The 16292-nt window shown below is 40.3% G+C and overlaps 1 protein-coding gene across 3 annotated transcripts in view; it reads right to left on the bottom strand.

Moving 5' to 3' along the window:
* The window catches only part of LOC118210328 (cholinesterase-like), a 33745-nt gene extending 18113 nt beyond the window's left edge, over window positions 1-15632 (bottom strand). For 2 of the 3 annotated variants that reach the window (XM_035386423.1, XM_035386422.1), the window contains exons 1-3: window positions 15447-15632; window positions 1451-2965; window positions 873-1033 (exon numbers count right to left, since the gene is read on the bottom strand). In XM_035386423.1, the coding sequence (XP_035242314.1) occupies window positions 873-1033; window positions 1451-2952 (1663 nt within the window). In that variant the 5' untranslated portion in view covers window positions 2953-2965; window positions 15447-15632. The remainder of the gene's footprint in view (window positions 1-872; window positions 1034-1450; window positions 2966-15446) is intronic. The other variant, XM_035386421.1, reaches the window with a different exon arrangement.
* Between the last annotated feature and the right edge of the window lie 660 nt (window positions 15633-16292).

Raw genomic sequence — 16292 nt, forward strand, 5'->3', positions numbered from 1 at the left:
CTCACATCTACACTTGATCACATCTGAATTGGAACTGACCACATAATTTCAGTTCAATACAGAACTGACCCCTGTTGACAGATCTACAAATAGAAAACATTACCAATACCACTCATCTAAGAAGGAACAGAAAACAAGTCGCACTCATGTGTGTCGGTGTGTGTGTGTCTGACGGTATAGAGGGAGAGAGAGAGTGAGAGCAAACTCATGTTATCAGTTGCGGTGTATTGTGGTGGACTGTCTCACTAAAACTTTGTAAAAGGGGAATACAATTTTCTCTCAATGCTGAGCACACTACACCATACATGGAATTTATTTTGAAAGAAAGAAAGATAAACTAAAACTAACATCTGTTTTCAGCTGTGCCTTGGGAGTGACTAAATTTGACTAAGTTCTACATTTAGAAAATTAAGCAGTTTTTGGAAGTGGCCTTTAAAGGAAAAAAAAAACAGAATATATAAACAGCAATAAAATTTCAGTAAGTTCGAGCGATTTGTTTATTAACAACGAGCTTGCCATGAAAAATGATAATATGTCTGTGGTGAATGTTTCACACATGTTCACACCACAACTAAAATGTGAATGTGACAGTTCTATATCCAGAACAGTAAGGGCAAGGATTGTGTTGTCATAATGAACTCTCAGAATAATTTGAACAGTATTCATGCTCTAATATTACATCTTTCTGAAGCGAAACCCTCACACCCACTCAAACTCCAACATTCATCCCCCTGACAGCACACAGCATAAGTACAATGAGTTTTGTACAAAATTGTTGTCTTTAAACCCCCTGTGCTAAAGACAAGCAGTGTGACGGAGATTATGGAAGGAAAGTCTAGCAGCAGGAGGGGCACTGTGGAGGTGCTTCTTACCTGTCATGTCCTGGAGTTTGGGGAGAAAACTGTCCCAGAATTTGCACTGCATGGCTCTCAGTTTTTTGAGCGTTCTTGGGGAGTCTGAATTCAGTGAGATGTACTCCTGAGTCCCGGCACTGAACACAGGCCAAGTCGCTGGCCCCGGCACATTTGGGTTCCTGTCAAAAACGAACCCCCCACTGTATGAGCTGACAGTGATGTCTCCTGATAAATGGTCTGAATCATACAGTGTGATGAGGTGCATGACAGAAAGAGAGGTACTGTCATCAGCAAAACCTCTCTCTTAACACAGTAGAACCTGAACTTGAACTACTAAATGTTTGTGCCCTCCATCACCATCGCCTACTGCGACGAATGAGATCATCTCCTTTTGGATCCCTCTTTGTTTTGGCACAAAACATTGCCCCCAATTGGAGTCAAGAGTGATCCCTTTTGTCTCTGTCAAGTGAATGATAATTTTTTGTTCATATGCATTACTGTACACATACTCAACTACTACAATCCGTTTTATCATTCCAAAGATGTCTGGTGTACCTGCATTTCACTTTAGTACACAGTGCTGGAGAGAGACTCACCCGGTCCTGGCAAAGTTGGCCCAGTACTTCATGATCTTCCTGCTCATGGCCTCCTCTTCCACAGTGTATCCCAGGCTCCGATTGAGTGGGAGGCCAAAGACAAACTCGATCTCATAGCCGTGCATCACGCCCATCCACGGTGGCCAGGTGTTCCTGGAGGAACGGTGGTCAAAGAAGTAGAGGTATGCATCATTTCCAAAGGTGGCAAACCTCTGTGTGACCTCCAGCAAGGGGCAAGTGATGTAGTAATCCCCGATGATGCTGTTGAGGGCGTCGCGGTTCTTCTTTCCATTGAATTCGTCGGTCCAGTCTGTGTAATAAAAGGCCACTGCATCCCGGGCGATGTCACTGAGCCCTGGGAAGAATAGTCCAACCACCTGCAGGAGGTCATCTACGGTGATGAGGCTCTCATGCTCAATGCTGAACCCCGGAGCCCCATACACCAAGAAGTACGTCCCCTCGTCTTTGTTCACACCCAGTAAGAATTCGGTTTTTTTAAACTGGCCGGACTGGATCAGAACGCTGGGCAGGTCGGCGAGGAAGTCGCCGTCCACAGTGGGTATGAAAGCCGATCCCACAGGCAGGTGCTGCTTTAGGACGTTGTGCTGCTGGCTCACTATCTCCTCTGGCCCCAGCCTGCGGAGGCAGTCCTCCATGCCGGTGGCGCTCCCGCTCTCGCAGTCTAGCAGCCTGGCCAGGGCGATGGATCTGTTCCAGGCCTCGCCCTCTGGGACGGCTGCCCAGGGAGCGTTGACGCTGCCGCTCTGCAGAATGGCCCGGGTGAACAGGGCGTGACTCCCCGGGGACAGCACGTGGAAGTTGACAGAGGCGGCGCCGGCGCTCTCCCCGAACAGCGTGACCGCTTGCGGGTCACCCCCGAAGGCAGCAATGTTGTCGCTAATCCACTGCAGAGCCATCCTCTGATCGAACAGCCCCGCATTGCCAGACACCCCCTGGCTGCCGGGCAAGGCCAGGAAACCCAATGCCCCTACCCTGTAGTTGAAGGACACCACCAGAACTCCTTCGGTGTTGCTCAGGAACCGTCCGTCATATACCTCGAGGGAGGCAGTACCCGTGGAGAAGCCGCCCCCGTAGATCCACGCCATTACAGGCGCGGCATGAGGTGTGGGGGAGGGCACCCACACATTCAAGTACAGGCAGTCCTCGCTCATTCTGGTGTTGGGGTTCCACATTTCTGCCCCGGGGAACCCCGGAAACATCTCATCTCGGTGCTGGTGGCAGGTGCTGGGGAACTCATTTGCTTCCCACACCCCTGACCACGCCTTACGAGGCACGGGTCTTCTGAAGCGGAGGTCCCCCACTGGAGGTTCAGCGTATGGGATCCCAAGAAAGGCTACAACGGATCCACCCGGCACTGGGACCCGCGTCCCTCTGACTTTGCCTTTGTCTGTGAGGACAGTGAGGTCATCCTGACTGCTTGAGAGGCGGAGATATTGAACAGCGAGGAGGACCAGGACATACATAAGATATGTAACTGCCATAGTCAGCCCAAGCCTAGTGAGAGGATAAACAGATAAAAGAAGAAAACATATTTATGTTTGCCAAATGAATACACAAAAAATAACATTTATATCAGCTTTTCTACATTCGCACTGGATTAGAAATTATATGATTATGGGAATCTTTTTTCTCTCTCATGAAATCAAGAAATTGGCTGCCTTTCTCTACACAGAGCTTAAATATATTACACAACAACAAAAAAAAGTAGGCCAGGGGATGGCTATTAATGACACTTCAAATACAACTGATTCCAAGAAAGGGAGTGAAAAAAAGAAAATCTGACTCCTCTGTAACTCATTCAGTACCAGACATATCCTCTGCTTCTCTTACATCAGATAACTCAGCTTGTGGCAAAAAATAAATAAATAAATAGAATTCTAAAGTTAGAAGTCCTGATTGCTTGCTGAGATAGTGGGTAAATCCTGCTTGATTAATATGGCCAGCTTCAGCGAGACAGATTCTCCCTGAGGCCTTGGTCTCGACACAGCTGAGCCTGCAGGAAACAAGACATACCTGGAAACTAGGGGAGGAGCCTGCTTTGGTAACAAGGTTTTTCAGCAGAGATATTGTTCCAGGAAAGGATGACTCACAAGGCTCCGGAACGTGCATTCATACATCTGGACATTCTCCAGAGAAACACAGGGTGAAGCAAGGGTCTCTGTCCAATAGCAAGGCCCCAACTGGGATTTCAGCCCAGAATTATGTTTAATACAAACCCTGTCCACCAAAGTACTAATCCATGCAGGCACGCCATTTTCAGATTTTAGAATACAGACTTGCACAATATAGTTTGCTATTAAAATGAGGGAACACACAACAGTGGAAATCAGAATTGAACTCCAGTGAACTGGTCACATCAGCTGATGGCACCATTACCAAAATTATAGACTAATGTTGTAATGTACTGTGTTTCCCTCAATCTTTTTTATGCGTGCCTAATTTGAAGCACTTTGCAATTGCTCTGCTATTATTTTAAAATGCATTTATTTTCTGTAAAATGTAACTTTTATGGACAACATACCTTAATGGATACAACATGGTGACACTGAAATGCAACATTTTCAATTGTACAGCACATACTATGAAGTCTAACTAGCTTGCTAATGTGAGCCTGTGAACCTGGAAGCTTTTTAAAGTGACACGTAACACCATCCAAACTACAGATACCAATGCCTGGCTATTCTCCCATGGAGAAAGCAGAGGAAATGTAATACAACCCATGATTATTAACCATCTGAAGAAACATTAATCTACTGAACATCATGCATTACAAATTCTACTGAGGAATATCACTTATTTGTACACAGAATAGGTAAAACACAACAGTTTTCCATGAAGCAATCATTTAGGCTATTTATACTCAAAAACCCAAATGCCAAAGAATTCACCTAGAAACTAGACAATTTTTTTGTACTGTACAATCTGACATTCTGTTGTATAGTATATGACCCTGTTATACTCCATAGCGGGTGGGTTCTCTCCAAATACACAATGACACAATATCTCTACATACATTAAGTCACCCATTGAAAACATTTTAGCTTCATGAAAGACATTTGTAGCTCAGCCATGTATTTCAGTGGACTGGTGCAGATTTCCAATTATAAATGCCAATTATTGTGCATGCTCTGAGGTTAAGCAACTCATGTACTGTACTGCTGGGGCCATTTTGGGCACATTTAAAATCTTTCATGTGTGTAAAATCAGGTTTACTATTTTAAATCATTAAACAAAAATCTGCTTACAATACATACAATACTAAATTGCTGAGAGAATATCACAAACTGAATGCATGAGATCTTATGAAATTGATTCTACAAGATAAATGACTTAATTAGGTCAAAAATAGTATTTCCCTTTATTAGTATAATTTGATTAGAGTAATTTTTTCTTATGTTTCACACAGTATCTGTTTGCTTATACAACATCATCTGATCCACTTTAATGAACGGGTTATGGAATAACTAGGCATCTGAAAGTAGAGATTATGCAAATGTTTTCATTTTAAGGCTAATTAAAAGATTTTATACTGCATTATTTTTGCATGGATTCTGTTTACTACCCTCATTTACAGTTGGTGGCTGTTGCTAGGAAGAACATATGAACAAGCTAAATTTACATCTTACTCGCATAAGAGCTCTGGTTGTTTTTTATGGAGTATCTGTTTCAGTTATTTGAGAGATCAATATGCATAGCTGGCCGTACTTTGGCCACGGGAATTAGCCGTATCTGTGTATGATCTGTGTTAATGGTGCAGAATCTCACTACCATTCTTTTATCTTGCCTACATTACTACCGCGACTTGCATGGTGGAACAGCAGGGTGAGTTTCCTCTCATGCATTCTAAATGAGCCCTTTACCCCCACGGGGAATGCCAAAACACAACGCAAGGTCAACCAGGAACTGACTCATTTCACTGGACTAATGCCCCACTGTGCTATAACCAAAATCACCATAAACAGACACCATTATAATTGCATATTTAAAAATGAGGTAGCCAGTGTGTATGTGGAGTAAACTCTCTCTCCTTTGCTCTTACACGCAGAAACACAGCACTTCCTTTATAGGCAATTCAAAGAGAGCAATGATCCAGCTCCAACAGTGAGAGGGGCCCAGTAAAGACAGCACTTAGAGAGCCAATGCCCCAAAGCCAATGACATGCCACGCTCACTGATATCGTCTGAAGATGAGTTTTAATGTCAACAGGAGGGCTGTATTTCAAAAGAAAGGTCTTGTAACGAACAAATGAACAAAAAAAAGGTTGAATCAAACTATAAGCTGCTATCTTGCCACCCCCTTTGTAATCTGGGCAGGAAAGATAAGCAAATAAGCTGATGACACTTTTCCCCCAACTATTTATCCCTGTAGCGTTAGATATTAATCAACTCTTGCATTGGACACAATGACTTGAGATGAGAAAGGATTGGTGCTGCAGACACTTCTAATTCAAATGGCCTTCACTTACTGCCTGCTATCTCCTCATCTGGACAGTTAATGACCTTTTAAGACACAGTCCGTGGGAGAGTGGCAGCACACTACTATTTTAAGACATGTCCGCAGACAAATACCACCACGACTGACGCCTTCACTTCACATCCAAGCAGACATGAACGCTACATAATTATCACGCAGTCAAATCAGATCCATTCAAAGGGAATGTTAAGCATTGCCAGCATCCCGGGGCCTCCTTCTGCATTGTGCCACAGCATAAAAATGGAAAATGCATGCCTCAATTCAGGGTGAAGAGCAGTGAAAGAGCACAAAAAAAAGTACAGACGCGATGTTTTCCCAAGATGCCCATTTCTTCTACATCATTACGCTTATACTGACTGCTGACAGTTTGATAAGTACAACCACACTCCACAAAAAGAAAATAAAATAAATAAATAAACGTGCAAATATGAAATACAAAAACACACACTCAGCTACTGCATTATACGCAGACAAAAAAAAACTGTCAAAGAATTAGAATAACGTCTTCAAATGAGTCAGCCACTTTGCAAAATAGGGTTTTACTGTCTCAGGAGGGCAGCTTTATTCTTTCTGCTTAGACACCTCTCCTCTCCTCTCCTTCCTGCCAGATGAGGCCCCTGAGTGGTGTGCATATAAACAGGGATCTTTCACAGAATGCAAGGTGGAGTAGCTTGGGATTGTGGCTGAAAATCTCAGGAGTGCCCTTGCGCTACCCTTAAATCAGAAATGACAACACAAATTAGGGAATAAATTATTATTATTATTATTATTATTATTATTATTATTATTATTATCATTATTAATCACACTAATGATATAAATATCACGCAAGTTACGACAAAAATATTGCATCAAGTGCTACTGTAAATACTAAATGGCAGGTAGGCCAGAGTATGATTGTTTCATGCTGAAAAGGGGACAGCGTGGTGCTTATATCAGAGCTTTGTGCTTATATCAGAGCTTGTGCCTATGACAGGTGCTACAACTCAACAGTCGCGTCGCTGAAGAACTCAGCAGAAAATCTCTTTAACACAAATAGATACATTTGTGCAGTCTTAGCCCATTAAATGCAGTTGAATGAATCATTTGCATTGCCAAATGCAGAATACAGTGCTCCTCCTTCCATCATCATTATTTTTAAATGTACCGTTATCATGGAGGCCCATTGGTTCTGACTGGCTCATGGGCTCACTGAATGTGAAGCTTTACTACACTTTACCAGACACTGCCTTTTTAAATTATCATTTGAACCCAATCAGCTGTCAGCACAATGTGAAAATAATTTATTTTAAATAGCATTTTAGCTGTTCAGTCATTACCTTGAGTCTTTTTACCACTATCAACAATTTGTTTCCCTTGTGACAATTCTCACTAGCTGTTTCTGACTGTTGAAGCAAATTCATCTTTTCAGAGCTAAAAATAACTGCGTCTCATTCTTCCACATCCACCAAGACAGGTGTTTCCACACAAACTGCTTTGTCAGTGAAATGTAAAACCAAATGGTTTGAATGAGCCACACATCGTGAGTGTAACAATAATACAAATTAATCATTTCTACAAAACAATTATGTTTTATCTTTCTTCGCAATTTAAGCAAGATGAGAGGTAAGCGTCTCTTTTACAAAATGCAACTGTTTCCATTACCCTTACTGCTAGTTTAGCAGAATTTTCCCAATTTTTACAAACTGTCATCTTAATACAGTAAATGTCTAATGAAGGTCAACAATTTGTATACCTGTTTCCATTAATAGTCACTACTAAATCTGTTTACCCAACATTTTAAAGTGGCCTAAATTAATTTTAAAAACAAAAAACTGAATTTCTAAATGAGCTTACCTTGGAATTCATGGATCTGGGTAATTTCATGAATTTACAGTTTAGTAATTTTGTAGACACTTTTAGCCAAAGTGGCTTACAAAAGTACATTTCACATGAGGTTGTCTCAATGTGTTCAGAGAAGCTCAGCTGGTCATCTAGGGTTACATTAATATCCTTAGCTGATTGGGAGAGAGACACTACACAGCTATTAATAGTGACTGAAGAATCAATCCGTGGGAACCCCTTGCTGGGAGTTGCAGATAAATGTCTTCCCCCGTTTAAGCTGCAGGCAGTGGGTGGACATTGAGGCTGCAAGTTGGGTGTCGGAAGGAAAAAATCTGAAAAGTTTCATGAGCATAGGAATGATGTGACATGCCAGAAAAGTTTAAAGAGAGAAGAAGAGAAGAGCCCTGTGGGACACTATTCAAGATGGGGTGGAGGAAGGAGACGGATCCCCTCTAGGTCACCTGGTAGGACCGAGTCAAACTGTGCAATGGCTAGGATTCCCACCTCAGCAAGGGATGAGAGAATGATCCACAACTGACAGCACTGCATGCAGAAGAAAAGTCTAAGAGGATGAGGATGGAGTTGAGGGACTTAGCTCACACTGACTGAAGAGCCACTGCAAGAGAACAGTCTCAGTGGTGTGGCCAGACTTGAAACCTGACTAGTTTGGGTCAAGGGGTTATTCTGCTTGAGATGGAGACAACTGGTTGAAAGCTACATGTTCAAATGTTTTAGAATAAAAAATCCTGTCTGTTTGGTATCTGTTGCCACATCCAGGACATTATTAACGGGCTACCAAACCAAGTTGGTATCAGAAAAAAATAAGATCTTAAGGTTTGATTCCCAGATAGAAAGCAGCATCTGGAACGTGTATTTCTCACATGTATTACCCAAACAAGCAGCATGTTTATTATAAACTCCCTCTGCAGTTGAATTAAATTATTCTGTATTAGTTCATGGTGGACAGAACAAGAAAAAAGAATCTTTGTTATATCGAAAAATAACACAATTATTCTGCAGTTATTTAAAAATAATATCAGGGGTAATGTTTATAGAAGGAATTCTGGCAGGAAGATCATTTGTCATATAATGGTTTTACAAGGGAATTAGTCATTAGCATGGCTGGCTAGAAAACTGTGGTAATTACAGGCTGTTTTGTTTTTCTTTTTTTTCAAGATAAAATGTCAGAAACACATGAATACAATATCAGCATTAGAAATGATATCATGGATACAGCTATTACAAAAGCATCCTGATTGTCTGTATTTGTTTCGGTATGGCCTGGATTTAATGAAGATTTGTCATTAGCATTAAATTAAATATGAAAGAAAATCCTACAATAATTTCAATGCAAACACATTTTGCCAATAATTCTGTTTATGAAGAAAGCTTCCACTTTCATTTCATCTATGTATATATAATTTGTGCCCAAAGCAGGGCTGAGCATCTCCAATTCCCACCCCAATTTGCTAATGGTCAGTTATCTGCAAGGGCAGCCGTGTTCATGCTGTGAATGCTGCTTCCGATTCAGGAGAGTGTAGACATCCATAATTTTCCTCAGAAAAATACTTGATGATGCCAGCTTTTCAAAGTACAGAGCTGAGTTGGAGGAATACCTTTCATGACAGGTGCTAGATCGACCAGTGGGGGTCGCTAGAGAGCAATGAACACTGATCCCTAACCGAATGAACCGTGCCATGCCCTCAGCGACGCATTACCGGCCACAGTCGGCACTGGCACCGTCCGAAGCTCATCCAAGGCCATGGGGCTCATCCATGCACCACAACATTGTGCCTTAACTGAATGAGCCATCCAACAACCCGTTTTTCATTTTAAGACAATGTTATGGACAAACCTTAGTGGAATTCATGACATAGAGAAACAAATACACACATAATCATAATGCTTTTTTCAGCTAATTCCCTTAATTTACTGAATTGGAAGGGAAATGCACCTGACCCCAACTCTGGTAGCTATGGCTGTTATCATTATTTGTAGTTTTGTATGATTTCTATGAATGTTATCATTTGATCTAAATTATCTCATTAATTTTTAGTGCAAAAATAAGTTGCCACATCTTTAGCGATAGAAAGGCCTTGGTGTATGCGCTGCAGACATTTTTAATCATTATTTACAACCCTACAGCTCAAAGACCAATATGTGCAATGGTACTAATGGGGAGGACAAGGGCACTGTGATCACGGGCCCTCCCGGGGCCCAACCCACAGGCTCTGCCTTCAGTGAGGTACGGCACACTGCGGACACACAGCCATTTCACACTGCCCCCAGGAGAGTTCCTCTCAGAGCCCGGGTGTGCTTTTCACATGTTTAATGGGCCCTGAAATACAAACACAGAAAAGCGGCTGCCAAATCAACATGCAATAACGCACTGAAGATGTGTTTTCCTATTGTCTTTTTCCATTTTATTACAATATATATTATATGCATCATCTTAGAGATGCTCGCTGTGGCTACGGTTTCAGGTTCTGTACAATCAGTGCTCGGCATGCTGGCAGAAAGCCCAGCACTGGCGCTCTCAACACGCCAACTCAGTGTCTGCTGTGCCAAAGGTTTAAAAACATGTCACATAACCAGCAACACAAGTATATAAATACATCGTAGATACTAAAGTACTATTACAGTAGTGATTCACACCAAGTATAAATTAATGTTGCTATTTATATTAGCTTTAAAAAAGCTATTATATATAGCTTTCCTATTTATTTACTTCTATCAGGCAATGGTGAAAAACAGAAAAAGACAACTGTCCCTTGTGTATTCCAAAACTGCCAGTTTTGTGGAGAAAAAACAGGGATAGACAACATCGCACTGTAGGAGAGAAGAAGGTAGCGATCCAGAGAGTCAGAGTAAGTGTGAGTGAGAAGGGACAGAGAGAGAGAGAAAAGGAGGACTGCTATCGCACAACCTGAGAGTGCAGCTGTCTGCTCTTGGTGAAGGAGAAAGCCTAGCCCACAGTTTAGAGAACAGTGACCTTGTAGAGTGCCATACTGCCAGAAAGAACAGCCAGGCCGCTGGCACTAGACCTACAGCACAGCCTGCCCATTCAGCACACCACCAGGGAAATCTGAGAAATCCCTGTAAATCCAGATTATGAACAGGGATCTTGGGAATCCGTTTACAGTGGAAAACAAGAGAAAAAAATGTGGCATTTCCTGTATGAGGCGAGAAAATAGAGGATTTCCCGTTGGACACACTATAGCATGTACCTTCCCATTTCAGAGATTATTATTTTCAAAGTTCAATGCTGAAAACACAGACACCTCTGGTCAAAAACTTTGGAGTCATACTGCAACAGAACTATTACTGCTCCTCTGAAGTGAAACATAAAAATGGAGAGGAAGAGGCAGAAGAAACCAAGTTCTTTTTTTCTATTGTCAAGGGAATGAATCGGGACAATAGAGGTGTTGACTCACCATGGTCTGGAGGGGCCCATGAGTACATTATTGATTAAAATAATAATGTTACCATTTTCAATTATGAATGTAAATATTTCTATAATTATACATTGTTTTATAAAGATTTTGTTTGTTTTGGCACTTGTGAGGGCTTTACTCAATACAGCTATTTGTAAGATCTATCAAGAGTCCATTATCGATATTTCTGCTTGATATTTCTTATATTTTTTCACAATTTATTGTAAGTTTTATGCTTAAAAATTAGAAGGGCAGAGACCAGTTAAAGCAAAAAGGAAAACACTGAAATAATAAAGCTTAAGCAGTGTTTTTTTACCTTAAATGCTATGTCTCACATTTGTATTCATTTTTAAATAGTTTGTGTTGGTGCTCATTACTGCAACCTAGACAAGCACACGTACTCCTCTGAAACATAATGTTAACCCACAGCCTCTTCACACTCTGCGGTGCAACAGTTAAGCTTACACAGCCATTTCAACATTGCAAAAAAGGGTGGTGCTAGTTTTAGAACAAAAACAAGGGCATGGCAGGTCATATTAATTTTCTCAAATCCAAATGACTTTAGTTGGGCCTGTTTTCTCAAAATACCTGCCTATTTATGTCATGATTCAATGTTTCGACACGCGGATATTGTTTCACCAGACAAGAAAAAATTCAGTTCTTATGCCTGGTGAAACTGTAAACCTGTGTCATCAGTTTCATCTGTAAAACATGAACTCATTGTAGGTTCCTGATAGTTATCGCATCATATTGACTCATTTGCTTCACAGCTTATAATATGATGTAGATAGCTTGCCAGCTATGTAGGCAGGCACATGAGGGAAGCAATGCAAGTTCTGTCAACAACATGCTAAAGAATCACAATGTAATCCATAGTGCAAATATATATAACATGGCTTAAATTAGCACTTGATTCTGATCCAGCCATGTTGTATCCTTTATGCCTATATTTTTTTATATAAAGAGTATGTAGGTGTGTTTTAAAAAGGAAGGAAAGAGAAACAATACAATTAATCAAAACCATCTGGTTAACAATACTGCAACAGCTCCCAGATACGGGGCACTGTCGTGCTCAAAGGTTTTTGAGAGGATGCTGATGACATTTAAGGAGACCAGAACCGAGCCACCGCAGTCACTGCAGTCACAATGCCACTGCTTCCCGTCAGTCTTGGAGGGGGGTCTGGACGGCAGTATCTCAGAGACCAGAGAGAGAGAGAGAGACTGCAGAGACAGCATGGGAGAAGCCAGTTGACATAATCAGTCAGCACAGCCAGATGGTCTGCACTGCCCAGCCCCGCCCTTCCCACATTACACAGAAATACAAAACATATTGATGCTCTTATTACAGTTATTATTGCAGTGGCAGTTAGCAAATATTGACCTTAAATACTTACCATTGTTATGAAAATTTCAAATATTGTCTTTCATTCTTGCACAGATGATCAAAATCAGCTTATACAAAAATGATCGCTGTATGTTATGTTACATGCTACTAACGGCATGCTACTAGTACTGAACAGTAATTTATGACCAGTCAGAGGTAAAGAAATCACAAGTATATGAACACATTCATAACACTGTCCCATTAAGAATGTACTACAATCTTTAATTTCCAGGCATTTTGTCCCCCACAGAGTGAAGGTTGTTACATTGAAGATGGAATTAATCCAGTCACTTGCCTTGAAGTCATTATGAGTCAAATGAGGTGTTACTAGTGTTTCTAGTAAGGTCATTTTGTTTCACTTTGGTTAATATGTTCCAGGTCACAGACTGAAGAAGGAAAACAGGGGCCCATACTAGGCTAAAAGTCATTTTTTTAAAAGTGTGAGTATGTTATTAAAGATACTTGTCCTTCCTAAAAGTTAGCATGTTCTTGAAGAAGAAATAAACTTCACGTCCACTGTATGCAAATTGGAAAACTGGTTTGATATAGGCCTACTGTAAGTGTAAATTTTGAAAATTGTGTGAATTAAAGAGTAATCTTCTATTTACGATTTTGGACCAGCAGCGCATAGTTGGCTTATAAGATAGCTTGTTAAACAAGGTTTCAGTCTGATGTTATACATTAACTGTTGCACATGAGCAAACTAGCTAAGCAAACTAGCTACGCTTTGGATAAAAAGTGCTATATAGGCTAAATGCAGCCCAAGCAAAGTAGATGGACAAAATCACCAAAACTCCACATGAAAAGGACTTTAACTTTCAGGTAACTGAATCACAAATGCAAAGGTAGCTACACAGTTGTGTTATATTAAGCTGAATGCCAATTTGCATGTGTCAGCTATAAAGGTCTGACTATCAACACTTCTGATATGCATGTTTCCAAAGAAACATATGGCAACTAACAGAGTTCCAAAGAGACCAAATAGTCAATACCAAGATAACAAGGGCATAGGTCACAAAAACTGTACAAATATTTAACGTAATATTTAAGAGGAACAATGTAGATAACAACATATGTCAAACATGAACAAACTGCATCAGTGAAGAGGAACTGTAGTTACAAGTCACAGTTCATCGACAGGGGCATACAGACACTTACCAGCACAGCTGTTCAGCACCCTAAAACTACACCCTCAAAAATGAGGTCTGTCAGCACATTCCATTCCATTTTTACTTTATGTTCCCTTCTCTGTTCACATACATTGAGAACAAAAAGTGAGAACAGGAGCTTCAAATGCAGTTGATTAGCTTGTTCCACAATTTACCAACAGTCACATCTGGGATGAGTAGCAAATTAAGACCTCTGCGCCCAAATGTCTGAGAGCTAGTAGGTGGTGTGCAAACTCCCCATGTTTCACAGGTGCAGGGAAGGGGGGGTGCAGGCAGTGCAAGGGTATAGTACTCTGTTATCAGAGCCTATTAACTTTACTGTACTGCTGACTCAGCAATACATGCATTACAGAAGATAAAGAGAGACAAAAAGTTTACTGTTTCAGGTCTGAGATAGAAAATTAGAAATACACACAAATATTTATAGTCACTAATATGACTATGATACACCAATAATATATATTTTTCAAATCTTAATTCTTTTATATAATACTTTAGAATGTTACCAGTGCTTCAAATTGAGGTTTAAAGGGAGCTATAGTAAGCAGGCTAACCAGCTATCAATCAATCATTCAAGTTCATTTTGAAAGAATTTGCAGGGTCCTGTCTAGCTACCTCTTTGCCTCTGTGGATCGGTACCTAATTGTTTTGCACAAACTACTAGTTGTTTGCAACTGTCTGATTATGCAGGCAAACAGGCAGTTATCTCTAACTTCTCACAACTGCTATCTCCAGACAGCCAGAATTTACAAAATCCTGAAAGTTCCATACACTTTCAGAACGTGGTAGCCTACTGATGACAATCTGCAGACTTGTAAAGTCTCCTGAGTGAACAGGTATTCACATGCTGTACATAGTAGAATAATAGAAAATCACTTGTGAAACAATGATTAAAGGTCAGAAAAATAGTTAACAGTGAAAAGCAATGATATTACCAAAACTGAGGCGCAAATGAATATCAAGACATTAACCAACATTTTATCTTTTGTTGCATTCGCTGAGAGATTTTTTATTTTATTATCTCAATATATGAGTTAAAATGGGGTTCTACTGGACCAACTTAACCACATCGTTATCTCCAGAAATGGAGCACCGTCACCTGTTCGCAAAAAAAGTAACTGACTTTCGGTGTAGTTATATACTTATCATATGATATTGCAAATGAACCGGAGTCACTGACTGCATGGCCTCGATTATTCACCATTGTCACGTTCCAAGCAAACTATATACAATGCCAACAGTTCGAATGACAGAGTTCCGTATTTCCATTTAATGATACATAAACCAATTTGCATGCACCGAAGCGCATAAAATAAAATCAGTTTCTCTAAACTACCATGAATGTACTAAACACGAAATAAGCGAATGGATACGATTTGGCACAATCAAATGTATTCCACATAGAAAATGACTAATAAAACTTTGGTCAACTTTCCCTCTTATGCGCATGTTTTCTTTAACCATGATTATACTGTAACATTTATGACATCGAGATTATGAAAGAACACGTACAATCTATAAATAGAGCACACTCAATTCCAACTCATTTTCGTACATCTGGAGGCACAGCACGCTGCCAACAATCACTTTGCTTTCTAAATAAGGAGAAAAAAGGGATTCCGTAAGTAGCAAGCAAGCTTAATGCCTAACACTGCACAGATAGAAAACAATAGAGATATAACGACGCTCACCTGTTCTTCTACAATTGGTTCTTTGTCTCTTTGTGTATTTCATGCATGGGAGAGCTGTAATAGGCTATTTGCGGATTTATTAATGGAACAGAGCACAATTTTTTTTCTCGGTTACCAGGCAGTACTAATACATTTCACTAGCTGTAAAGCACAAGAAACCTCGCGAGCGTTGGACACGGTGTTATGATTGCTTTGTCGAATGCAAATCACTGTGGCTGAATGCTGCTTGATATTTTATGAAGTCATGCGAGACGTACGCCTGTTTAACAAGCCAGTTGATTTTTTGTTTGTATATTAGATTTATATTTTCCAACAACTGGAAGAAAAATGGATCATGCAGTTACTGTGAACTATCTACCGTAGATATGTTAACAGGCCTTCCCACAACGGGAGTTTAAAATATTCAAATTGCATAAATCGTAATGATGCTCCATATCGTACAAAATAATACCAGTTTTCATAGACATTTCATGCACAAGAAAAATATGATTACACTGCCAAAGTGGATATCAGGAAAAGATATCCCGACTGGATATGTCAAATATCAGAAACTATATCAAACTGCATATATTATTTAACAAAACATTACATGTCAGGAAAAATAAATTCTGAATTAAAGTAAAAATGTGTGTAAAATATTGCAATACTGAATAATCACCCCACCCCCTTTGTAAATTGTCATGCGAGATTAAGAGTTGTGTCATGTATGTCTGATAGTCCTTCCTTGGATGTTTTTTTTTTTTTTTTGTACTCACCTTCCCTTTCTGTGGGAATAGTATTGTTAACTGACAAAGAAGTATGCACAGCACATGCAAAAACACACACACCGCTCATACAGCCTTGGAA

The sequence above is a fragment of the Anguilla anguilla genome, chromosome 12 (assembly GCF_013347855.1).
Source record: "Anguilla anguilla isolate fAngAng1 chromosome 12, fAngAng1.pri, whole genome shotgun sequence".
In the NCBI taxonomy this organism is placed as follows: domain Eukaryota; kingdom Metazoa; phylum Chordata; class Actinopteri; order Anguilliformes; family Anguillidae; genus Anguilla; species Anguilla anguilla.